The following is a 27,822-nucleotide window of genomic DNA, read 5'->3' as shown; positions in this document are numbered from 1 at the left end:
TTGCTGCTGAATTATTCACTAACCTAGTTTATAATAGTATTTTTTTGTCATAGATTATGATCATCTATTTTTTCATTTGTTATTTTTCATTAAAATGAAGTTGTCTATAATTAGCAGATTGTGTTTAACATACACAAGAGTGATGATCAGGTCAACACACAGAAGTATAGAAATTCTACATTGATTTAAAAAAAAAAACTGTGCTGGTATCGAATCGGATCGGAATTGGCCGATACTCAGAATTTCTGGTATCGGATCGGAGCGGTTCTGAAAAAATGGTATCGTTGCATCCCTACAAAATAGTTTAGAATTTAAATATTTCGGCTATTTATGAATTATCAGCCATATAATGAAAAGGAGACAGAAATAAGTTTTGCTTGGTTAATTGTGCCCTTTCTCCCGTCGTCACATCGAAAAGGACATCCTTGAGTGATCTATCAGTGACTCAGTTCTACATTCGTCATCAGTGACTATGCAGTGTGCATTGTGGCCGTCTCAGATCATCAGCAGGGTTTGACTGCTGTCAGCCATCCGACATGATGGAAACTTATATCTCATTCTCTCTTCTTTTCCTCTTTCCATGTCTGTTAAGTCCACTTACGTAAGTGCTGTTCCGAAAACATCTGTGCTTCCGTTTGTACACGCTTACAAATACTTGTTATTTTACAACCCCCCCTCTCACGATACACATGTTCTGTCTCTCTCTCTCTCTCTCTCTAGACTTAGAGAAAGCCTCAGCAGTGCATGTTAAAAAATAGTAACCTGTCCCAAGCCAAATGGCACAGTGACATCAAAATGCACCTCTTTGATCATTTCAGCCATGTTTCATCTGACCTCTGAGGTGATTAATCCTCATATCTCAAAGTGTAAACTTGCAGGGAAGGACCTTCTGTATGCATTAGCAAATACAGTCTGGCCAAAGTTCAGCTGGGATGAAATCCCTTTATTTTTGCCCTCTCATGCTCTCTTTATGATTAGAACATCAGAGGCTAGAGAAAATGATCAAATTTTGTAATCACTTTCATTTGATTACATCACACAAACTCCTGGGAAAATACAAACATTCTTAAGCACCGTTTCCAGAGATATTAATGCATTTAGCTGCTGTTTTGTACTTTTTACTAAGGCCTGAAAATTCTCTTTTCTTCATAGATTTGTGTAAATTAGGGTTGCGTATAAAAATTCTGGTTTATGCATAGAATCCAATAATTATTTTAATGTTGTGACTCATAATCAATAAATAGCCTGTACTATTTTGTCTAAATAAAATAAAAAATCACTAAAAACTACAAGTAAATTTAGCCATCACAGCATTATAATGTGCAGTATAAAAATTAACATTCATTTTGAGATTTGCTAAAGGTTACATTGTTTTTCATTATTAATGTTTTTTTAAGATTAAAGGAGTGTTTGAAGGTAATCTAATGGTTAAATTAGCATGCAAAAATAAATAATATAAAAAATTATTGATATAGCCAAAAGTCAGTATGGTACTGATATTGTGCATTCCTAATGTAAATTATGTTTTATGACAAAGTTTGTAATGGTTCTTAAATGCCCTTTCCTGATAACTATTATATCGTAATTTTTGGCTGTTATCAAATAAAATACTTGTTGTGTAGTTACGCTGCAGTGCTTACACATGCAGTGTAAAACAGGCACATTTTTTTGCAGTCAGCTCGCAGAACACACATGATAAGCTCCTAGTGCTTTCACCCGATTGGCAAAGTCATACATTTCTTCCTGCTGCACATAAAAGCAAAGCTGATTTGGTTTGTCCTCAGTGACCTGGCTGTGGTGAATATGAGATATTTAGAGAGGTGCTGGTGATATGAGTGGGTTTTAATCCAGTCAGCAGCACATCTCCAGTCAAAGACACGGCAGATGTGTTTGTGTGGCTTACATCAACTTTTATTGCACGCATCTCTTATTGTATAACTCTTATAGACTGTTTTTACTCTACCAGTGACTGTTAGCCGATGATTAAGGCATGTATGAGAACTATAAAACCTAATTTGCTGACATTTAGTTTCATGGTCTATCAAAAAATATATTAGTTGCATTTTGAAAATGTATTATGCATCATAATTATGCATTATGTTAATTATGTTAAATGACTGAAGACAGTCATATGCTTATATAATCTAACTGAATAAATTGAGGTATGCGTGTGGATATTTGCGTGTGTCTGCTTAAAATGCGCGCGTGTGTATGTTTGTAGTTAACCAAGGAATTTCCTGTGGTTTCTGAAATATTTTGCAGATATGGCAGAAATCTGAAATCTGTTATCTAATGCAATTATTGTGCCATTTGATTAATGACTTAAAATGGGAAAAGTTTTTTATTTTTTACTGCTTACACTTAACACCTCAAGAATACAGAGTAAGATAGATGGTGATCAGGATAAGGCCTTCACAGTCGATAGTCGTTTGCTGGCCTTTTTGCACTATCGAGCCACTCAAAATTACCGCAAGGGAAATTCCCTCACCGCGACAGCCCTAATCACAGCATTATAATGTGCAGTATAAAAATTAACATTCATTTTGAGATTTGCTAAAGGTTACATTGTTTTTCATTATTAATGTTTTTTTAAGATTAAAGGAGTGTTTGAAGGTAATCTAATGGTTAAATTAGCATGCAAAAATAAATAATATAAAAAATTATTGATATAGCCAAAAGTCAGTATGGTACTGATATTGTGCATTCCTAATGTAAATTATGTTTTATGACAAAGTTTGTAATGGTTCTTAAATGCCCTTTCCTGATAACTATTATATCGTAATTTTTGGCTGTTATCAAATAAAATACTTGTTGTGTAGTTACGCTGCAGTGCTTACACATGCAGTGTAAAACAGGCACATTTTTTTGCAGTCAGCTCGCAGAACACACATGATAAGCTCCTAGTGCTTTCACCCGATTGGCAAAGTCATACATTTCTTCCTGCTGCACATAAAAGCAAAGCTGATTTGGTTTGTCCTCAGTGACCTGGCTGTGGTGAATATGAGATATTTAGAGAGGTGCTGGTGATATGAGTGGGTTTTAATCCAGTCAGCAGCACATCTCCAGTCAAAGACACGGCAGATGTGTTTGTGTGGCTTACATCAACTTTTATTGCACGCATCTCTTATTGTATAACTCTTATAGACTGTTTTTACTCTACCAGTGACTGTTAGCCGATGATTAAGGCATGTATGAGAACTATAAAACCTAATTTGCTGACATTTAGTTTCATGGTCTATCAAAAAATATATTAGTTGCATTTTGAAAATGTATTATGCATCATAATTATGCATTATGTTAATTATGTTAAATGACTGAAGACAGTCATATGCTTATATAATCTAACTGAATAAATTGAGGTATGCGTGTGGATATTTGCGTGTGTCTGCTTAAAATGCGCGCGTGTGTATGTTTGTAGTTAACCAAGGAATTTCCTGTGGTTTCTGAAATATTTTGCAGATATGGCAGAAATCTGAAATCTGTTATCTAATGCAATTATTGTGCCATTTGATTAATGACTTAAAATGGGAAAAGTTTTTTATTTTTTACTGCTTACACTTAACACCTCAAGAATACAGAGTAAGATAGATGGTGATCAGGATAAGGCCTTCACAGTCGATAGTCGTTTGCTGGCCTTTTTCCCTTAGAGCTGCTTACCGCAAGTATTCTCACACTTCTGCTGGAAACCCTTGAAAGTACTTTAAACAGCGAAGCGTTTTGCCATACAGGTTAAGCGTTCTTCAATTCAGTTCAGTGAAGTTCATCCCCATGAAGAATATCTTCTGTATGCTATAGTGAAAAGTACACAGGATGCTATTGTAAAGATAAGACAAGGGTAACAATCTTCCTACTAATTTTCCCATAGCAAGAGAGCCATAAAGTTTCCTCAGAATGAGTTAGTGTTTTAAAGGAATAGTTTACCAAAAACATTTATGTCATGTCATCATTCTCTCATCATTTACTCAGTCATTTCATTCCAGGCCGGTATGATTTTTTTTCTTCTGTGCAACACAAAAGGAGATATTTAAAAAAAAAATGTTCAAGCTGCTCTCTTCCATACAATGAAATTATATAGTGACCAGAATAGTGATATAGATACCATACAAGAAAAGTATCATAAATGTGGGCCATACAACTATGTTCAACTATGCTTGAGGTGTTATTCACTGAAAATCTCTTATTGTTAACTAAAACTGTTAAAAATGTTTTTGTTAATTGGAATAAAGCTGAAATAAAGTAAAATAAAATATAAATATTTGAGGAAAATTATGTGTGGGAAAAAAAGTTGCCTTGGCAACTGACTAAAATTGAAATGTTTAAGCTGAAGTACTAAAATTACTTAAAAACTGAAATAAAAGTAAATTAAAGCTGAATATGAAAAAGAACTGATAAGAATGACGAAAACTCATGAAAAATGACTAAAACTAAAATTAAAAAATGAAAACATAAAAATAAACATTGATTCATAATATCAATAAATACTATAATAGTTTATAAATAATACTAAAATAACATTGGATAAGCTGTGTCAAGACATGCCACCCCAAGTTTGACATCAGTTGTGCTAAAACATCATTGATTGTTAAATGTCTAGTAATTACAGAAGTGTTGATGAGATTTGAGAATAAATGATGACAGAATTTTTATTTTGGGGTGCATTATTATACTAAAGAGTTGTTGGTTTATGGAGTAATTTTCCCATGATGAATTTCCTTCAGCTAACGACACCAGGAACCACACAGAGACTGCTTTATTCATTGACTAGAACAGTCGATTGACATAATAAGTAGAAATAGATAATTACTGTTGTTAATATACACTGGTGTATGTGTGTGCATGTAACTGCTTACAGTTGGTGTAGACTGCAAGGTCCAGACTTGAGGCATTACATGTTTCTGTGAGGTGAGTGAGTGTTGTATTTTTAATGCTGCAGACTGGCTATGTTGCTGTAACGGTGTTGGTGGTAAGTGATAGGGCTGCGCTCCATGCCCTGTGTGTGCTCTGGAACAAACTGAAGTCATGTCCTGCAATTAAGCAGCTGGAAAATGGAGAGGGAGGAAGGGGCACAATGAGAGTGTTACTAGACCAGGATCTTGTTCCTAGAGCTTTGCATCATGAGGTGTCTGAACAGGAAGGAAGTAGAATCACTGAACTGCCCATTTGAGTCACAAGACATTTTGGACCCTGTTTACAACATTGTTATTTTAGTGTTATTTATATGACATTCATTCATATTTTGAATGAGCCTTTTATTTTTATATTTTCAGTTTTAATTTTAGTTTTTTTTTTAGTTAGAAATGTCTCAAGGCAACATTTCTAATTTTCTTACGTTTTTCATTTAATATTTTTATTTTATATCAAAAACAAGTTTGAATAGTTTGTTTTAATTACCAAAACCAACACTGTTTTAAACATGTTTAATGCTGTCCACTTGTAAATGGATCATCAAAGATGGTTGTAAACTGGGTCTTTAGGTTAACAGAGTTATTTAACGTGAAAGATCAAGGTTGTCACAGAATTGCACTTTAGGTAGTATAGTTCATAAGAGTGGTCACTATTACATCTCAGGCTTTGATTTAGAGCAATTGTTTTTGATTGTGACTTTTTTGTTCACAAAGCATTATGTCCATGTGACTCCACTAAATCATGTCTTAATCTCAGGATTTTGCTTCTGAAAGCCTCATTAGTGTTTACATAGATTTTAATAAAATTGCCTTTTGTCTATTTGTGTGGTTTAGAGGAGTGTTTCATTTCATTTTGACCTCCTTTGTGAAAGCATGTGATTTTTTTTTTTTTTTTTTTCAGGGACATGGCAACTTCCCCCAGCATGCTTAAAGTTTTTCAGAGATCTGAAATGTTTAGATATCAGTACAGTTTGTGTATTTTGTCTCAAAATATAAACATTCATACAAAGTCCTTATGTCCTCTGTGATCTATTAATGATAGTGTGAAGATTTTATGGGTCATGCATAAACCTAATGATTGCTTTTGAAAACTGGCCCTTCCTTAGCCTGTTTCCATGGCACTTTGTATGATGATAAGGCAGAAAAACAATTTGTCTGGAGTTTCAGAAAAAGGCCAATGAAGCAATTTCTGAGACTGACGGGTTTTATAATATTTTGTACCTCTCAAGGGCAAATCAGAGAGCTTTGTCTATGGAGAGAGAGAAAGGCACTTCCTGTTTAGGAACACTAATCTCTCAGATTATTATTAGCAGTAAAGAGTCTTGAAATAGCACCAGGCCACTCTCCTCAGAGGAATGCTGCTAAGCTCTTATCAGTGCTGCATTCTGCATGAGGAATCACCCTGTTTTTAAAGTTCCTTATATTCAGTCTGGTTTGACTGCCAGTTATGATTGAACACATGACATAGACATTTTTTCACGTGGACAAGTTTTTCATTTTGAAACAAATGCTTACTTGGTGTTGAAAGTTCTTAATACTTGTAATACTTGCAACACAGTTAGGCACAAATAGAGGATGATCAGTCACACTCCAGAACCCAGAATTAAGAGAACTCTTTAAGAAAGAAGAATCTCCCTTTTCTAAAACATTTAGTTCAATACTTGGTCTAAATGTGACCCTGGTTGACCCTTATGACTGGTTTTGTGGTCCAGGGTCACAAATAAATATGTGGGAAACTCTTTAAAAGCATCTTAAGTGAGCAGGTAAATTAAGAGAAGGACGCTCCAGATGAGTTTTTTCCTTGTTGACTTTCTGATCCGTTTCTCTTCATTTCATGACATTTTTTGTCGTGGGAAAAAAAGTGACTTCACAGATGATTTAAGAGGAACAGAGTCTGGGTGTTTCACAGCTGAATTACGTGAAGTCACTCATTAGGGATATTTTGACACTGATAATGTAAGGGGGCACAAAATAGGACCTAAAGATTTTTTATCTGACGTGGTTATTAACCTTTTAAAATTTTTATATGAACTTTTAAATTTTTGATTGATTGATTTAATTTATAATACTCAGATTATCATGCTGAGTTAATGTTATGTTGGATACTAGATATGTTAGGAAAACTACTAGTTTTCACATAAAACAAAACAAAACACAGGATCTGTGCCTCTGCTGCTTAAAGAAACCATGAGATGCCAAGGTGTACTTAATGCATAGAAATTGCTGGGTAATGAGTAGTAGCAGTGTTAGTGAGACCTTGAGCAAAGGCATAAGATTAAGATCATATTAAGACATTTAACATCGTAGTTTTCACTTTAGTTTAGCTTTAAACCTACCTGTCTTGATGATTTGCATAATTTGAAAGGGCCTAAAATCCTTGCAGCGGGATTTAACTGAACCTGCTCTTCTGCCCCTCATGTCTTTGTGTGGAAGGACAAAACACACACACTGTTTTTCCAGTAAGGGTAGCGTGAATGGGTTACACACACCCAGAATGACCATTGACTTTGACAAACATTTCCTGTTGACCTCACGATTCAAATCGTGACTTACTGTTTTGCAATAATGAACTTAGGGCCAGAATTACTAACAGCTTGCGCCAGTGCAGCCCCTCTTTTGGGCTTAAAATACGGTCAGAATTTGCTAAAGTCACAGTGAAAAATTAGCAATGAAAAGGGCATGGACAGTTTTTGCATCTGACCTTATTGCATATGCATTTGTAGGAGTTTCTCTTTCAGACATTTAAGGGAGGAGGGTATATAAATTAATCATGCAACTTGATTTTCTACAGTTTGCGATTGTCAATTTACAATAATTTATATGCCATTATTTATTGCCCAAAAAAGCTATTTTCCATTTGACATGGCTGTGATAGTTGGTAATTTGCAGTGCTCTTTGTAGATTGTGTTGGTCATTATGAAAATAATCTGAATGTGTGTCATGCTAAATTGCCCTGTTTAGTAAATCTGGTCCTTAATGTGTATAAAGCAAGCATTATTATTGGCGGACTATTGGTTGTCTGATGATTTTGTCTGTTTTTGATCGACAGGTACAAGCCCTTTTTTCCTTTCCAAGTGCAGCCACCGCTGGCGTCATCATGTGACCTGGACATCTCCATCCGAGAGACACTATTGGTGGAGGGGCGTCTACGTGTCACACTTGTTGAATGTAGCAGGTAGGGCAGACTTCTGTTGCTGTGCGTGACACAATCAATATTTACTTAATCTTTTTTGTCTTTTCGGGCAAATAAAACATGGGAGGTTAGTAAGTACACTTTATTAGGTACCAATAGGGCATAGTAATAATAATAATAATAATAATGCACTGTCATTTAAATGCTGGCCAGTGTAAGCAGATGGTTATTTATGTTATGGCCGATATTAAAATTCTGTGCTGTTTTGTCTAAATAATATTAAAAATAAAACCCTAAAAAATAAAACCAGTTATTTTATTGATTATGAATTTAGGCATCACAACATTGTAATGTACAGTATGAAAAATTCATATTCATTTTGAGATTTGGTAAAAATTTAAATATATTAGCAGTGTTATTTAATTGTTAAACTGTTTAAGAATTGGAGTGCTCACTTTAAGTGAGCATTAAATGAAGGCAATTGTAATCTAAAAGTAAAAATATGGGAAATTGTCATGCACAGCTGAATAAGCACAGCGTGTCATGTGTCTCTTGTGCAGTTTTCAGTGTCATCCCAGATCAGGCATATTAAATTAATTTTGTACTGCTAGCCTCTATTCAATAGATAAGTGCATTTATTTACACCTGCCTTTGTTTTCTTTAATTCTCTTTACTTATATACGTTGTTCAAAGTAGTAGCACATATAAAACTTACAAAAACATTCATATAAAGAGTCTGAAATTATATGTGTCTATTCAGGTTAGTACACTGCTGTTTCTGTTTTCTTATTCTTCTGGGACACAAAACTCATACACAGCCATAACATTCTAAGCCAATAACATTTAAAATGGTCTGGTTGCAAGCTGTTGTGTTTGAGAACACACACACAATGCAACAAAAGCTGTATTCTTCTCACTATTGGGTGTCTTTGTGTTTTTGTCAGATTAGTAACAGACTTCAATTGTGTTTGTAATGGGCTTTCTATTAATAATGCAGAGCCTTTGACAATTACAAACCCAACTCAACACTGATGTGTGCGTACACACACACACACACACACACAGGTTTGTTTTTGTGAAAAGTGGGGACATCCCATAGGCGTAATGGTTTTTCTACTGTACAGACCGTATATTCTATTGCCCTACACCAACCCTACCCCTAGCCGTCCTGTGTGTGTTTGCACAGGTCAGTTTATGTCTCAACTGTGCTGTGGCTTTTCCACCACCAGAGGGCAACAGTGGACCAGTCATGCTTCTGATGGGCCAGTTGTGTTTTGCTTGTTGAGGATTGTTTAGTTAAAGTTGGAGCTCAACTTTGCAGGAAGGAGGCCCTCCAGCAGCAGGATTGGCATCACTGCCTTAGTTACAAATGTGAAAAAAAAAAAAAAATGTATTTATTAATGGAGAAAGTGTCACGTTTTTAATCAAAACACAGAAAGCAAATAATACAGTCTGGTCAGGCTTTACCTTCTTACCTTTTATGTACATAAAAAGGCTCTAATAATCTTTACGTCTATTCTTAAGTATTATATTTTTCTATTTTGTAATACATTTACACTACCATTCAAAAGTATGTGGTTGGTGAGTCTCTTATGCTCACCAAGGCTGCATTTATTTGATCAACAATACAATAAAACGGTAATATTGTGAAATATTATTGCAATTTAAAATAATTGTATATATTATTAATTTAATATGATATTATATAATACAAATTTTCAAAGTTTTGATGAATGAAAAAATTTAACGGAACTGCATTTATTTGAAATAGAAATCTTTTGTAACAAATGTCTTTACTGTCACTTTTAAAAGTATAAAAGTATTAATTAATTTTTTTTAAATCTAACAGATCCCAAACTTTCGAATGGTAGTCAGTGTGAATGTATTTTTTATAGCCATAATGCTTCTTTTCTTTTAGTGCTTGTAATGAAAATGTTTAGCCAGCAGATGGTAGTAGTAGCTTATAAACGGTCATTTGAACTGAATGTCTGTTGATTAGGTTTCAGAGCTAAATTTGCCCTAGTCATTTCTTTTGATCACAGTATTAAAACACTATTTCCTTTTCATTTTGTTTGTCCAATTCAGTTATTGTATATAATGTATATAATGTAATATTGTATATAATTCAGTTATAGTATATAATGTACTGAAATATACCGGTACTTTTAAAATAATGAAAATTACTTCACTATTTTTTCTTTTTCTGTGTTCTCTCTACAGGTTGTTTATCCTGGGCTCATATGAAAGGGAGACATATGTTCACTGCACCTTAGAGCTCAGCTCTGACGAATGGCGGGAAAAAACTCGCAGCTCCATCAAAGAGGTACACCTTACATGTCCTGCTGCATGTGTTTCTCTCTGCCTGAGGGCGCTGCACTATAGGTTTACTGCGCTGCGCACATGCACAAACACGCATGTTTGAAATGCATTAATAAATACACATGCACAAGCAGACATGCATGCACACTGTTGTCTATAGCACAGGTCAAAAGTCAAGGATGGATAGATGAAACAGTAAATATCCAGCTGTAATTAAACTGTAGTTCTTTGCTATTATTTTAGTGTTGGCAAATCAAATGTAAGAAACAGGAGATAATGATGTGCAGCACAGCTGTACAGGTTGAAATGACTTGGGGAAAATATGTTTTCACTCCTCCTGGGGCTGTTTGGGGATGCTACATGACATTCTGTGAACATGGCAGAATGTTTAGGAAGTATGTGTTGGTCATTATTAGAAATGGCACAGTAATATGTGAGGTTATTCATTTTGGTGGGAGTTGATGAGGAGTCTATGAGGGGTTATTTAGACTCAGTACAAAAATGTAATATTGGTAGTGCTTTAGTTTGTAGGGTTAGGCACATTTCAGCTTATTTCTTTGTCGCTTGTCCACCAAAATGGGCAGCTTTATGAAGTGGCTTGTGTCCATAATAAATCTGTAGTCTATTTCCCTCTATTATAAATGTCTGTTTGTCTTCCTTTTGGAGGAAGGACAAACACAATCTAATTGCTATTGATTTAAACAAATTCATATTTTGCAAAAACCTTTTCCTTTTCTACCTGCTAACTGCGACTTCACCAAGCAGTCAATGACAGCAGTCAGAAAATGTCAACTTAAATTGCTCCATTCTAGTCTTTTTATTTAGTCTCTCATCCCCTATTAAATCCAGCACCAAGCTCACATCCGGTGTAGAAAGAGTAGGTTGTTTACATTTCCAAGCGATGTCACAACTTTAATTAAAGTAGAATTCGACTGATGTCCACTCACAGGTGTTTGTATATCGGCTATTTTATAAAGGTCCATCCAATGCGATTTGTAATCTATTACCTATTAATCTATGAGTCTTTTGTTTTTAATGTGGTTGTTGCATAACATGGATCTGTTTGTGCACTGATGCCAGACTCCTCATTCATTTGTTATGAGTAATCTTATCTTTTTGTTTGTGTCTGAACAAGCTGCTAATGACGAAGAAAATAATCAAAAGAGATGAAGCACTGTTCATTTGTAAAGTATTTAATTCACTTGAAATGAATGTCCAAAAAGCCTGAAATGCATGGCAATATAAAATGATTTTGAGTTGAATTTGTAACAAAAATAACTATATTTGTGATGCTTATTTTTGTGATGCTGATTGTTATATGGAGTATACTAGTTACTTATTTTAATATAAGAAAATTACTCGAACCATGATATCAGATTTTGGTAAAACCGAATAACCCTAGTGATTGTTGATACTATTGCTCTATTTATTTGATCAAAATAAGTAAAACCTGTAATATTGTGAAATATTATTACAATTTATATTAACTGATTTCTGTTTTAAAAAATTAAAATGTAAATTATTCCTAAATTATTCCAACATACATTATAGTCTTCAGTGTCACATGATCCTTCAGAAATAATCACAATATGCTTATTTGGTGCTCAAAAACATTTCTGATTATTAACAATGATGAAATTAGTTGTGTTGCTTAATATATTTGGGAAATATTGATACCTTTTTCAGGATTCTTTGATGAATAGAAAGAACAGCATTTGAAAATCGAAGTCTTTTGTAATATAAATGTCTTTGCTGTGCCCTTTGATCAAGTTAATGTGTCTGTGCTGAATAAAAGTATTAATTTCTATTAAAAAAAAAAAACGTTTGAAGGATAGTGTACAGTATGTATAATAACATAGAAGTTATTATTATTATTATTATTATTATTATATTTACTGTTTATTTATTCACTCTATCTGATTTTTAGAAGTAAAATAATACATCTGAAATGAACAGCTGCACTGAAACTAGAATATATTTCTTTGTGTGTGGCTGTAGACTCTACTTAATTAAGAAACACAATAAACCAGCCTGCGTGTGTGCGTGTGTGCGTGTGTGTGTGTGTGTGAGAGAGAGAGAGTGAGTGACTATAACAGGCATGCACCAGCACTGACACAGCATGTTTATATGCTTGATGACTCTACATATGTAACATATGTTACATTAACCAATCCCATCAGCAAGGACAAGCGGTGTTCGGACGACTGCATGCATGCTTAAGTGTGCGTTTGCGTAGACACTCATATGAATGTGCACACATGCAGGCATGTTTATTTGAAATACAGAATTGTGCACGGAGATGCAGATGCACACTGGCCGCTGTGAGTTTCACCCTGTGTTTATCAGCTTCCCCCAGACCCCCAGATTCAGAGACCTCAGCAGGGACTCAAACACAGGATTAGTACAGATATCATCTGGAAAAGGTCATTGTTTTTCTTTCCTCTTCTCTCTCATGTTCTCCCATCCTTCTCTTACTTATTCACTCCACTGGATATCTCTTTCCTCTCTTTGTTTTTCATCTCTCTATATTACGTTCCTCATATCCTAAACTAATTTTACATGTAAAACAGTGCTCTGATCTCTGCTCATAAGTACAATGGTTCATATACACGGTATTTACATGGTACTCCAGGGTATAACCATGGTATGTGCACAAAAGAATATGTGCATGGTAGCACTCGTGACACCCATATTGTCTTTGTGTGCATGCTGGGGGATTGTTTTTTAACACAATCTAAACGCTGTAAAGTGTTAAAGCATGTTTTCTTAGCTTGCGCCTCTGGTGCAGAGAGGCTAACACCGCTATCAGTAATAAGTAAGTGATACTGAGCCTCTGGGTGTCTTTTCATTTGTTCTTATCTCCTGCCGTTCCAGCCGCTCTCACCATCGACCTGCACCGCCCTGCAGTCGCTCACCCGCCGATGCCCATTTCCAGCAAACCTCAGTGTACGTGGTCATCTAGATAAGTTAGAGACCGTAAGACATGTTCATGCAAAGAAACCCTTTTTTTAACATACATATGTTCCTGTGGTATTAGAATCCCTTGAAATATCGGGGAGTTGATATAATAAATGACATCATTTAAAATATAATTAAAAATAATTAACTATTTTTTTTAAATACTTTTATCAAATTTTGAAGGATTTTTAACATTTATATATTTTACCTGTTTACTGAGAGTTTAATAATGTTAAAATTACATGTATATTACAAATTATATATATTAGATTATTGATAATTAATTATATAAAAAATAATCAAAAATAAGAATCATTTTGTAGAGTTTGTACTCACAAAGTGCAAAAATAAAAAAATTTTTTTTTTTTTAATATTTAGCATTTTTGAAGTGAGATCAGCTGTAAAATATTTTCTAGAAATTGAGAGTGCAAAATGATTCTTAATAAATTCATAAATGATTAGTAAGGAATTCTTATCCAGTATTTGCAAATGGCTGGAAAAGTTTTTTGGCCAACAGACGTAGCTCTTTTCTAATAGAGCAGCGAGTGAGTGTTTCAGTGTTTGAATTGACGTATATTTGCACATCTGCTCTGATGTCTGACTGATCATTTCTCTTAACAACCTGACATCAACGTCTGTGTGGACGATTCTGTGTAGTCATCAGGCTTTTGCTCCAGCGAAATATTTTCTGATGTTGTTATTCCAGATGCAAGATGCTTTAGAAACGTGTTAGACATTTCTCTGAGAACAACACAGAATGTCCTCGTTTTTTAAAATATGGTCTGTGTGAGTTCCTTACAATCCAAATAACACCATCGAGCGCTGCAGGGGGTGTGTGTGCAGTGTTTATTTGTGTGTGTGTGCATGTTGTATATGTCAGTGTGTGTTATGGGAATCTAGCTCTGTCACTGGGATGTTTCCGTCATCGTTGTTTAGAGAGTCGTGACGTTGTTTAAAACATGTTGCCTCTCTGATCAGGGGCTTTCATTTCCTTTCCTTCATTTTTTTAGTTGACTGACATGCATTTTGCTCATTTGAGTTTGTTTACTATTTGAAGTCCTGTTACGTCTATATAGCTTTTATAACGTGTTTGTTATGTTTGCTTTTCAGATGTTTGCTGTTAGACACACACACACACACACACACACACACACTTGGACTCAATTTTGCTTTCAATTTGTGGTGTGTGGGTTATCCAGCTGCCATGTTTGTGTGTTTCCATTTGCCCTCCTAGATTTAAATCTTATTTAAACCAAAGACAAATAACCCTCTGTATACCTGCTTTGTCAGGATATCAGTTCAGATCCTATTCATCTTAGCTTATTCAGATACAAACATCTCTCATAATGGCTCTAAGATGTCTGTTTCATCCGCAGCACCCTATCTTATCACAGTCCCCCCCTCCACCCGAGGACTGGCTTTCGGGCCACTATGATGCAGTGTTAGTATCTAATAAAATTTAAATTAAGTTTTAGAATTGAATGTGTAACTATAAATATATTTTTATATATAAATATTGATAATATTATATACATTTTATAAATATAGAATTAAATATTATTTGGGATAATTTATAATAAAAGCATTTCTCATAGGACACATGAACCTAAACTTAAGTTATTAAAAATATATATATAATATATATGTTTTTCTTTTGTCTTACATATAATTTAGGGTCTGTCATTAAGGGTTTCCCAGGCTGTTTTTCTAGTTTATATTTCCAATTGATTTTGCTCTGTGTGCCAATGATGATGATCAAACTAATTTGACAGCCGTCCCTGTGCATGACGGAGCGTCTGATGGGTGTATTAGCAACGCCACAGACGCTAACACTCATTGCTGGTTATTCCAGCCCCTTCACTAAATGAATCCCAGCTCCGCCCTCCACAACAGAAAAAGCAGCACACTGAATGGTTGGCCGAGCCTTGCTGCATGTGAACACGCACATAGTGTAGTTTTTATATATTTAAAAGATGACGCAAGTTGCAACAGATAACGGAAATGTTGTAACAGTCTGGATCATTTCTAATAAATCAATATTTTGGAGATGAATTTAATGGATTTCTGTCTTGAGACAGACAGACGCACTTTTCACAGCCGCAAAGATTTGTATCTTAAGGACAGCATTATTTTGCGAAGTGGTAAAAATTGTCATGATCCATTAGAGCAGCATTTTTTTCAGGGCGATGTATGGAGAAACCTCCTTGTCTTTAGTCAGCGCAGCATGATTTTCAGCCAGTTGACTTCTCTCAACTTCTCTCAGCCAGTTCTTCTTCTCCCAGCAGAGTATACAGGGTCAGGGCCAGGTGTCTTTAACTTTGTTCTGAAGTATGTATTGCCCGCAGTCAGCTGCTGCTGTATTTTTAGTTAATTATTGTTTGTACTGTGGTGTCTGACAGGCCAGCTGCTCTTTGTCTGTGCTGTTACGATTTGATGCAGTCTGAAGTATATTGCCGCTAAATCTCATTGTTATGCAATTTATTGTTGCTCTCTGCTTGGCTGGGCACCTCTCCTGGAAATAAAAAGATTGGAGAGAGAAAGAGAGAGCTGCAGAGATGACCGTGAGGCTCTAACATTATATAGCTTTACTTACAACTACTTTTTTTCCCCTTTGCTTTGATTTGCTTTTTCTACATTTCCTTCCTTGCTTTTTCCATTTCCTTTCTGATTTTCTTCTTTTTCTTTCCTATTTCCCCCTTTCTTTCCTTCTTTTCTTTCCTTGTTCCTTCATTTCCTTTTCTTTACTCCTTCACCTTATTTACATCTTTTCCTTCCCTTATTTCCTTATTTCCTTCCTTTTTTTTACTCCTTTGCATTTATTTCCTTCCTCTTTTTCTTCTTTAATGTTTTTGCATTTCCTTTCCTTTCCTAAACTTTCCTTTCCTGTCCTAAACTTTCCTTTCCTTTCCTAAACTTTCCTTTCCTTTCCTTTCCTTTCCTGTCCTAAACTTTCCTTTCCTTTCCTTTCCTTTCCTGTCCTAAACTTTCCTTTCCTTTTCCTTTCCTGTCCTAAACTTTCCTTTCCTTTCCTTTCCTGTCCTGTCCTGTCCTAAAATTTCCTTTCCTGTCCTAAACATTCCTTTCCTAAACTTTCCTTTCCTGTCCTAAACTTTCCTTTCCTTTCCTAAACTTTCCTTTCCTTTCCTTTCCTGTCCTAAACTTTCCTTTCCTTTCCTTTCCTGTCCTAAACTTTCCTTTCCTTTCCTTTCCTGTCCTAAACTTTCCTTTCCTTTCCTTTCCTGTCCTGTCCTAAAATGTCCTTTCCTTTCCTAAACTTTCATTTCTTTTCTTAAACTTTCATTTTCTTTCCTAAACTTTCCTTCCCTTTACTTTCCTGCTTTAACTTTAGCTAATCTTTCTTTCTTTCTTTCTTTCTTTCTTTGTCTCTCTGTTTTTTAATTGCATTGATGCAGAACTGTTTCTGTTACTGGAGCAGTTATTGTCTGTAGTTGATGGCTGGGTTGGTAAATAGTAGTTTATTTTGTGGTAATCTAAAGGAAAGCGCTACAATGGTTTCTTCCTGTTCACATTGCTGACAGCTGAAACTGATATTAACGGACAAACAGTGTTTGACACCTGTATTTGGAGGAGCATTAATTGCTTGCCGTCAGATTAGAGCCAGGTGCTAGGCTAGATCAGAGTCCATCACTCTTTGAAGCAAAATGTCACCTGTTGAATATAGAGCTGCTGTTGAAAGTGTTATAAAGCCATGAATCGTTTGACAGTATCAGACAGCTGTCGATTGCATGGGAAAGGGACATTTGAAACTCCACTTTTAAGTAGCTGACTCAGTTTAAGCTGAGAGAATGAAAATGACAAATAAAATGCCAGAGTGATAAGGACGCACTCTTGCCCCCCCTCCCCCTCCACATGGCTTTTGAGCGTTGATAGGAGAGACTCTTCATTTTCCCTTCCATCTTTCATTTGGCCATTCTCGTTCTACCTTTCGCACGTGGGGGTTAAACTGGGGGCGCATCCATGTAGATGAGGGGACAGTTCCTGAGCAACTGAATAACAATGAAGGTGCTAAAAACGGAACCGACTTGGACAGACGTTAAAGAACGCTCTGGTCTCTGTGAACAATTGCAAATGAGGGGATGAGAAGGGTCTTGTTTTTGAATGTCCCCCGTCTCCATAACAACACTCCCTTTTGTGTTGCGCTCTCTGAAAAGCCTCCTCCTTTTACAAAAACGTCGCGGCAACATGAAAATTCAGCCCGTCCGTGATGAGACGCAACTGCATTCATCCCAGCTTTGAACAAATGTGTGCAAATCAGAATGAGTCCTGGAATAGGTTCGTCAGAAAAAATGAGAAGCAATTAGTGCAACTTGCTGAACCCATGATTGAGGGTTTCTTACAAGAAATAAAGGCTTATTTCATTTTTTCAAAATATATGTTTAGCACTTAAGTTTGATTTGGAATCAGCAAATTTGTGGTTGATTTTTGTTAAGGTTTTTATGATATTTTATATTTAGTTCAAATTGTCTCCCTCTAACTCAAAACTCTGAGTCAGAACTGGATATGGTAGATTTTGTCAATTATAACCTCATGTCATTGTCATGTAACTATGTGTGAAGCAGTGCTTTGTTAATTTGCATGGATTGGAGGATGGGTGAAATGAAGAAGAGTGAGTGATTGAATTAGCTGAGTGTCGGAAAAGGGCAGTGTTAACAATATTCCACCACGCCATTAGTTATTATGCCACATGTGACTCAAATCAGGCAACTTAATATAAAACACATTAATCCACAGCAACACTTCCTGCTTAATTATCCTCACTTCCTGCCAGCTTTGGCTGTCAGACATTTTGAAATTGAGTTTTCATCAAGCTCTGAAAGTTCTCAATATAACATTTACACTGCTTAATTTTTAACCTTGTTACTAATGGGATAATTGAGAATAAATGTTTTCACTTTATCTGAGGTTATGAATCCTTGCAGTTTTGTTGTAATTCTGAAGGGAAAAAATCATTAAGAACCTTTACAGATTGCTCAAAAGACAAATACGTGTATTAGTTTTGTATTAATCATTAATTTCAGTTTAGGTGATGGTGTTGATCAGCCGAAAGCCAGGTCATTGCAAAAACAATTTTTCTAATTAGTATTTTTTATTTTCTTTTGGAATAATATCTAAACATCAATTTTACAATATACAATATATAAGTTTACGTCATGGAAAAAAGTTATTAGATATTAACATTTCTTTTCAGATAATTAATATATGTGTGTGTATGTATGTGTGTCTGTGTGGTGTGAATATATACTTTATTATATTTTATACTTAATATAATAAAGAATTATACTTAATTCCAGGACAGATAGATGGTTGAGTGGATTTATTATATAAATTAAATTTATCAAAATTGTGAAATTGAAAAAGTATAAGTAAAAGTAAAAGATTTGTTATTTGAGAAAACATGTTCTTTTAAAATCTATAGTTCACTTCTGTTTTAATCAGATCCTTCTAAAATCCTCTATGCATCCACTTCAGCTGATCGATCTAAGCATCCTTTCTTTGACGTCTCTGTTACTTTTTTCTTCTTGTTTTGAAACAAACCTATTAATCGCTAGAGCTCTCTGATGCTGTGTGTGTGTGTGCACATGCCTTGCGGGGACTGCTACCCTATACCCTAACACTAATCTCTCTGACATGTGCCAGATGATTCGATTACTGACCATTGCTCTGAAGGCTCTCACTACTGCATCTGACCACTGAACTCAGCCATTGTGTGTGAGGAAGATGCAGAATGCTTGAAGAGTAGAACTGACCAGTATACTGTAGCTAAAAATATATATCTTGATGTTTTTCAGCCTTTTCATGATATCTCTTTGTATATTTGCCCTGAAATGGCTTAAAAGGACGGAGGAATCTTCTTTTCAACTCAACAGCTATTGTGGCCAATTACATTCAAAATGTTTCATGTAATTATATTTTTACATACCAAAAAAATCTAGTTAAAAATGTTGTTTTCACACTTTTTCTCCATATTGCATGGAGAAAACAAGAAGTTTGCATTCATATTCATTCAAAATCATCTAATTCATCTCTAAAATTAGTATTTTAAATATTATTTACAGAAATATTTCTTTGTTGTTGCATGACTTTTTTGTTTGTGTTTTCTCTTTTTGCCAGATGGGAGTGAGTCTGAATGTGCTTGTCGAACTTAATTTCATTAGCTCACCTCTGTAGTTCAGCTTGTGGATAAAACTAGCAGATAAAAAAAAAAAAAACCTTCAAGAGAAACAGGCTCTCAGGAGACACAGAGTATACAAAAGCTGTATGCTTCCCTGTGATTCTTCATGCATCTGAAGTTGCTGAAGGCTGCTGCCTCTATCCTTACTGTTTGCGTCACTCATGAAACATGTCAAACCGCATTACATTTCCAGTGAGTTATTCCACAGTTGTTTGACGATGGATCTTTTTACCAAACACCTTATTCACTCAACAAAGGACGAAATAAACCTCCTCCTTCATTGTTAGTTCTGTTGATTTATCACATGATCCCCCGTGGCACGAGTGTTCCACGAGTGAACTTCTGTGCATTTGATCTGAAAGCTATAGGTGTGATCTAGATAATCACAATCAGATTCAACCAAGGTTTTAGTTTGCCAGCCTTTAGTACTTTTATTCAGTGGTGTAATGTAACGAAGTAATAATACTTCGTTACAGTACTTAAGTATTTTTTGGGAGTATCTGTACTTTACTTGAGTTTTTATATTTCAGCCAACTTTTACTTTTACTCCACTACATCTCCTAATTAAAATACTTTTACTCCAATACATTTCCCCGAAGCATATTCGTTACTTACTACAAAACAGACAGAAGTCAGAAGAACACTGACTGCAGGAAAGCAGGTTTGACGAATGAGTGGTCTGGCGTCTGCAAGTTAGACTCGGATGATGTTATTTTCCACTCAATTCGAGTCTGGGGAGTGCGATAATATGGTAAGTGTTGTTGTAATGATGTGCGATCTGACATTATCGAGTATGTCACCAAATCGCACACAGAGAGTGCACGCACGTGATTTATTATTATTCTATTAAAACTCAAAATTCAAGGCATTCTAAATTGTAGATGGCAAAATGCTTCTGTATGCTTTTTATATTTATATAATTTAATATAGTTAACAATCTATATCACACAACGAGTACCGTTTTTCTGCAGATATCAGCATAACAAATGTAATAATCATTTTATACAAGCTCAATAAAGTTAGCAATAAGTGACTTACATTTTAGACACAATATTGTCTGTTTTTGCTCAATTTTGCCAACGAAAATAGTTCCAAACCAAGATCACAGCACTGTTTTGGTCTTTGAGCAATGGTGTTTACTTATTAAATGAATCAGCTTTTTGAACGAATCAGTTGAATAAATGATTCAGTGATTCACTCATTAACAATTTCGACTATTTTTTTCATGTTTTAAATCATTTCAAATATCAGTATTCAACGTTTTATGTTAAAAACAAAAGATTATCTATCCATCTGTAACTGCAGGTTAAATGCATCCATGTCCCCTCTGAGATAGCATTTAGATGTATTTACACAGTTTAATGTTTTATATAAACTTTCTATTTCAAATAAAAAGCTGTTCTTTGGACCTTCTATTAATTAAGGAATTCTGAACGTTCAGCATATTAGAAAGATTTCTGAAGGACTGGAGTAATGGCTGATGAAAATTCAGTTTTGCCCTCACAAGAAAAAAACGACATTTTAAATATATTAAAATAAGAAAACAGTTATTTTAAATTATAATATTTCACAACGTTACTGTTTTTTACTGCAAATTTGATCAAATAAATGCAGCTTTGGTGTGCATAAAAGACTTCTGAAGATCCAAAAAATAGTTTGTAAGCAACCACAAACTGCAAAGAAATACATTTTTCCATGGTTTTTTGTTTATTTACTGTTTATTTATTTATTATTCAAAGGGTAAAGCAAAGTATGTATCAGTTGTGTGTTGTCTGCTGGGCACCATCATTATCGCCCGTGTTGCTTAGGTAAAGGATGAGAGTCTGTTCTGAAAAGAGTAGATTTATATAAGCCAGTTGAAGAGAAAGGTGGGGGATGAAGGGAGTGGGAGGATGAATGAAATGGATAGCAGGAAAAATAGAGGTAAAGAGAGCGAGAGAAATGGAGAGTGGGAGGTTTGGCTGAACACACACAGTCACTCCTCCAGCAACAGGTGTACACACAAGGCAACTGTCCGTTCTGTACAATAGCTTCAGTGGGCATCTGTCAACAATCACACCGGTGCACGTAACACATCTACCACCTACAAACACGTATGCACTCGCTGACACCTGATGACAAGAAGAAAACTTCCGCTTTGTTGTACAGAGTGTGCGCTAGGTCTGGTATGTGTGTGTTTGTGAGTGTGTAGGGCTGATTTTGTGTGACATGTTTTCTTTTTCTGAGCAGTTATTCATCTGTCTGTCTGTCTCTTTGAGTGCACAGTACGATTTGATGTCTGTGCGCGTTTAGAGGCAGTATTAGGGTGGCCAAGCATATGCTGTATGTTTTGTGTTGTGCATGTGAGCGAGAGAGAGACTTGTGTTCTTTTTGGAGGCATCAGAGAAAAACGAGAAAAGTAAATGAAATCAAAATGTGATGCTGTTTTGTCATGTGTTTGCCTCTCCCTCCACATCAGAGATGCTTTAGTAATGTAACGTTATCAAGATTTTTTGGTAACACTTTAGTATAGGGACCAATTCTCAATAACTTGTTGCTAATTAGCATTCATATAAGTAGCATATTGGCTATTTATTAGGTCTTATAAAGCACATATTCTTCATGACCATATTCTACATCCCTAATCCTACCCAATACCTAAACTTAACAACTACTTTACTAACTATTAATAAGCAGTAATTAGGAGTTTATTGAGGCAAAAGTCATAGTTAATATTTAATTAATAGCGAGAATTGGACCTTAAAATAAAGTGACCTTTTTTTTTCAATTCAGAGTAAAGCTTTTAAGATTACTTTGTCAATATTTACTCACGTTCACGTTATTCCAACCTCATTTGACATACTATCTTCCATGGAAAACAAATTTGTTGATCTTTTACATTTTTATTTAACTTCAGTATTTGATTGTACAGAGGGTACAGAAAAGAATCACCCCTTTAAAATAATCACATTTTGTTGCTTTGCAGCCTGAAATGAAGACAGACACAGTTTTTGTTTTATCCAGCTGTATTTACTTATAACATCCAAGTGAAAGATATAACACCAACATGTCAGAAAAAAATAAATAAATAGAAAACCAGAATCACAGCTGGAAAAAGGATCACCCCCTCCTAAAAATGACATGGTATCTTAATTAGCTAATCACCTTCTCAGTGGCACACAAAACCATTTGACTTTCAACTGTGATAAGCTGTGGTCATTTTGATTACAATAAAATAAACTTGAGGTATAGTACTTTTTGGTAAGGGCATGCATTCAGACTGAGCTTTGCCAAAACACACCTTGAAGATTCTGAAGCAGATGAGACTAAAATTGAATTATTTATCCTCAACATCAAACGATATGTCTGGCGGAAATCCAATACAGCTCACCATCCTAATAACAGCATTCTGGTTGATTCTGTTTATTATTATTATTATTTTATTTTTATTTTTTTCTGACAGGTTGGTGTTATATCTTTCACTTGGATGTATAAGTTGCACTGAGTAAATACAGCTGGATGAAACAAAAACTGTGTCTGTCTTCATTTCATTTCAAAATGTGATTTATTGTAAAGGGGGGTGATTCTTTTCTGTACCCACTGTATGTTATGATAGAACGTGAATGTTTTTAAAATAAGTCTCTTATGCTCAAAAATACAGTAAAACATAAATATTGTAAAATATAAAGTAAATTCTGTATTTTAATATCTTTTAAAAATTCCTGTAATGGCAAAGCTGAATTTCCAGCAACCATTACTCTAGTCTTTAGTGTCACATGATCCTTCAAAAATCATTCTAATATGCTGATTTGCTGCTCAATGAATGTTGAAAACAGTTGTGCTGCTTAATATTTTTTGTGAGAACACTGATCATTTGAATTTTTTGAACTTTACTGTCACTTTTGGTAGATTTTAATACATCTTTGCTGAATAAAGGTGTTAATTATGTTATATATTCTACCAAAATGTCTAGCTACAGTTGCTTAAAATTGCAAATTTTTATTTATTTATTTATTTATTTTTTTTATAAAAAAGATATGTTGCTAATATGTTAAAATAATATTGGCAGGGCAACTACAAATCTGAACAAAATACATGTAGGCCTTCAGAAGGCATGTAATTGTGTAAACAGTGACTTCAACTTCTACCAAAGTCATTTTCTGGTAAGATATCTGTACTTTTACTTGAGTGTGGCTTTCAGGTACTTTATACACCACTGCTTTTATTCAGCAAGGAGACAATAAATTGACCAAAAGTGACAGTAAATACTTTTATATAAACTTTCTATTTCAAATAAAAAGCTGTTCTTTGGACCTTCTATTAATTAAGGAATTCTGAATGTTGAAAACAGTTGTGCTGCTTAATATTTTTTGTGAGAACACTGATCATTTGAATTTTTTGAACTTTACTGTCACTTTTGGTAGATTTTAATACATCTTTGCTGAATAAAGGTGTTAATTATGTTATATATTCTACCAAAATGTCTAGCTACAGTTGCTTAAAATTGCAAATTTTTATTTATTTATTTATTTATTTTTTTTATAAAAAAGATATGTTGCTAATATGTTAAAATAATATTGGCAGGGCAACTACAAATCTGAACAAAATACATGTAGGCCTTCAGAAGGCATGTAATTGTGTGCATGAGTTGTGTGGAGTACTTTTCTTTTATACTTTTTTGTGCCCTTTTTAGAGCTTGCTCACCCAATTCCACATTGTGGGAACCAGAACATTATTCATCATTTATATTTCACAGAAGTAAGTCATATGTGATTGGCATGACATGTGAGTGAATAAATAATGACATTTCATTTTATCATCTGCAGGCCTGTTTTTCCTCGTGGTTCTATTGAATGTGTACTGTTATGTGAGTATTGTGTGTTAATTCTGACATTTATGCTGTAATCAGTGGAACTGACCTGAAAATGTCCCACAGGCCCCCTGTGTTTGTTTGTTGTTGAAAAGCTGTTTTATATTTCCCTGATACTCGATGTGAGGGTGTATTTGTGAACCTTGTGGTGATGAGGTGAGACGAACGGCAAATTGACTCATGAACAGCGTCCTCACGTACCAGTCGGAGCGGCAGCAGTCCGTTTACCTGCACTCAACACACGCAGACACACAGTAGCGCACACAGTGAGTGTGTGAGCGTTCCTCCTGCTGTGCCTTTCCATGGTTGTGTAATTACCCCTTAGCCACTGCTCAGCTACAGAAATCGCCTGTAATTGCCGCTCAATGTCGCCGTTTGGTTCCAGTGTCAGACAAATCTTTCTTTCTCTCTTTCATTTCTTCCCTCTCTCTGTCTTTAAACCTTGTAATTTTGCCGTTCTAAAAGTGGGAAAACAAAGGTGCACGTTAAGAGCAGGTGTGTCTTTCACCCTCTGCTAGTTGCTGTTTTATTTATTTTTGGTTTAAGTCAAATCCTGTTGTTTTCTACTGTAATTGCAATTTAGTTGTGGACTTTATTGCAATTATGTCTGTGGTCATATTCTTTTATGCAGATAACTTGACCAAATGTTGCTCATTCAGTCTTAAACTCAAGGCATCATATAATGTAGGTCCAACCAGTTCTGATGTTGAGGTACAACATGTTCCTGTAGCAGAAGACTTTGATCTGGATGTTTGGAAGTAATTTTTTGTGTTTGTTATGGTTAATATCAGATGAAAGCCATCTCTAGATAACAGCCCTTTGTCCACCATGCAAACAATGGTGTCTTGTTTTCTGTGTTTGTCGTATTTGTTTCAGTAATTTAACTCATTAAATCTAGAATATCACTTTTATTCTGAATTACACCGGTGGTGAATAAGAATATTCCTTACATACGCTTTGCTTTCATTTTTTTTTCTCTATCTTGAACAGGTTGCAATGAATTATCCCAAACATGCTGGTAAAAGACCAACAGTGTCCTCAAAAAAGCCTGGAGCTTTTGTTTTTCTCCCACGAACCCTCTCTGACACGTGTAAAGGGTGGGATCAGGTTGTGTCCTGAGGGAGGAAATGTTCAGAATGAATCATCTCTGTGGAGGGTTTAACAGCAGCCCTTCAGTCATTAAGATTCATGTGTATTTATTTTGTCTGTTATAAACAAACTTATCTTCAGCATCTCAGTTAGCTGACATGTATGCAAATAGTATTGGCACAAGTGTTCTCCCCTTGTCTCATTTCTTACTCCTTAAGGCTACCACAAATGCCTTCGTTCAGTGGCAAAGCAATTTATTATGTAAAAAGCATGCTTTGAAATAATTTGATGAATCAGTTTTAACCATTTTTTGTGATGTTCACTTGACCATTTTAAACAGTAAATATTCAAATAAAACATTATTTTTATGTTTGATCAGTGGCACAATGGCAATAGCACTATAAGATATCAATGTTAAATGGTTAGATGTATTAATAATATAATATTCAGACTATATACACATACATAATATAGTAATAGAGTTTGCTAGTCTAACTATAATCTGTTTATAGTTGCCATGGAAGGATAATAGATAGATAGATGGATAGATAGATAGATAGATATTATAGTTGAAACTAAATATTATAGTTTTATACGGTTGAATTTGGGTGTTTTTTGTAAGTTGCCTTCTAAGAAATTTCAGAAGGTTCTTGAATGTTTCTATAGACAGTCATTGGTCAAAACTGGGCATGTCAGTCTTCTGCTTGCCAACTTGAGTAGATTGTCTGTTTTTTCATCCCATGTTTAACTCAATCAGTGCCCTTCTCAAGGGTTATAACAAATGACAGAAGCAAAATTACAGTCATCCATCTCAGCAGCTTAGATCTGCATCCTGTCTTTTTTGCCCACCCCCAGCACAGACGACAGAGAGAGAACAAGGGAGGCACAGAGGACATATCATGGAAAGATCAATGAAAAACAATCACTGGTATTTGTGCTGCTATTATACAGTCCAGATTATCATTCTTGTCTCTTGGTGGATCTAGTGGAATTTTTCCTCACTTTGGTACACTAACTTGCTCCTTATATGTACCTGTTGTTGTATGGTGTCACCCCGAGGTGCAGGTGGACCTGCAGGTGGATTTTTTGATGTAGGCTTTGTGATGCAGCCAGCCCTGAAACAGCAGCTGCTACTTTGTGGCACATTTGCAGTGAAATTAGCGGTAATTGCAGACCTCCCTTCCTTCGTTTTAGAGAGCATTGTTTTATCACCATGAAAATTGTTAGATGTGATGGGAAGAGAGAGCTTTCTATAGAAAGTGAAGGCTGACTTGTTCACATCATAATGTAGGTTGTCCGCCCTAATTATAAACCGCTGTTGCTGATAAAAGATAAGCTTTAAGAAACACTGTCTTTTGGCTTAACTGCTAGTGTTCCTCTCAGCTAGTAACAAAAGCTTCCCCTAACAACTTCTTTCCAATCCAGTCCCACTTGGTGGTCTTATGACTTAAAGTAATGTATGCCAGAACAACACCTGCAATAAAGAAAAGATTACAATTACAATTTACAAATCTACTTGGAATCTAATTATAATTGTCAATCCCAAGTTTCTTCAATTACACAACCTTTTCATTAAGATTATTAGCAAAACTGATATTGTTTCTCTTTGTCTGTTGCAGACTGAGGTGATCAAAGGACCATCTGGGAGCGTGGGAATGACGTTCAGGCATGTCCCAGCCAGTGATGGTGACACGGTGCATGTGAGCATAGAGACTGTCACCCCAAACTCCCCAGCTTCCCTGGCAGACTTACAGAGAGGAGATCGCCTCATTGCTATTGGAGGTTAGACTTACATTTACTTTTTACTATTCAAATGGAATGTTTGACTTTGTGGATAGTTCATTTGATGGACAATTTTGTAAGATTTTATAATAGATTTGCAAAGCATCAATCATTCTTCATGTCTATTTGCATAGGAGTCAAAGTGACATCCTCTGTCCAAGTGCCGAAGCTGCTAAAACAAGCTGGAGAAAGAGTGATAGTCTTATATGAGAGGCCAGTCCGGCACCAGGTGCCTACTGTGGGCTTGGGGACACTCCAAGAAACCCTAGGCCCAATGGAGGAGCCCAGTTATCTTCATCAGCCTGGGGGTTACGAGGAGGACCCAGCCCCAATAACCACCATGGACATATCTGATAACAGAGACAATGACTCTGAATTTGAGGAGCTAATCGTTGAGTCCAAATCAACTGCAGCTCCAGTCATTGTTGACACTAAGGAGGATTTCCTGCTCTCTGTAAACCAAAGTCCCAAAAAAACTGTGGCCAACTTGGCCAAGCCCCTTGGTTCCATCTCACCAATTCTCAACCGTAGACTGAACCTTCAGTCCCCACTCAAACCCCAGCCCAAAGAATCACCAAAGGCGCCAACTCTCAAG

General features: G+C 35.4%; 1 protein-coding gene across 1 annotated transcript in view; it reads left to right on the top strand.

Moving 5' to 3' along the window:
• LOC107715928 (PDZ domain-containing protein 8-like) overlaps nt 1–27,822 on the top strand; it is a 43,462-nt gene that overhangs the window by 11,303 nt on the left and 4,337 nt on the right. Inside the window, exons 3-6 of the mRNA XM_016522194.1 lie at nt 7,954–8,079; nt 10,258–10,360; nt 27,065–27,227; nt 27,362–27,807. Coding sequence (XP_016377680.1) covers nt 7,954–8,079; nt 10,258–10,360; nt 27,065–27,227; nt 27,362–27,807 — 838 coding nt within the window. The remainder of the gene's footprint in view (nt 1–7,953; nt 8,080–10,257; nt 10,361–27,064; nt 27,228–27,361; nt 27,808–27,822) is intronic.

The sequence above is a fragment of the Sinocyclocheilus rhinocerous genome, unplaced genomic scaffold (genome assembly GCF_001515625.1).
Source record: "Sinocyclocheilus rhinocerous isolate Xijiao unplaced genomic scaffold, SAMN03320098_v1.1 scaffold749, whole genome shotgun sequence".
Classification (NCBI taxonomy): domain Eukaryota; kingdom Metazoa; phylum Chordata; class Actinopteri; order Cypriniformes; family Cyprinidae; genus Sinocyclocheilus; species Sinocyclocheilus rhinocerous.
The sequence above is the reverse complement of the archived record's forward strand: the minus strand, read 5'-3'. Positions and strand labels throughout refer to the sequence as shown.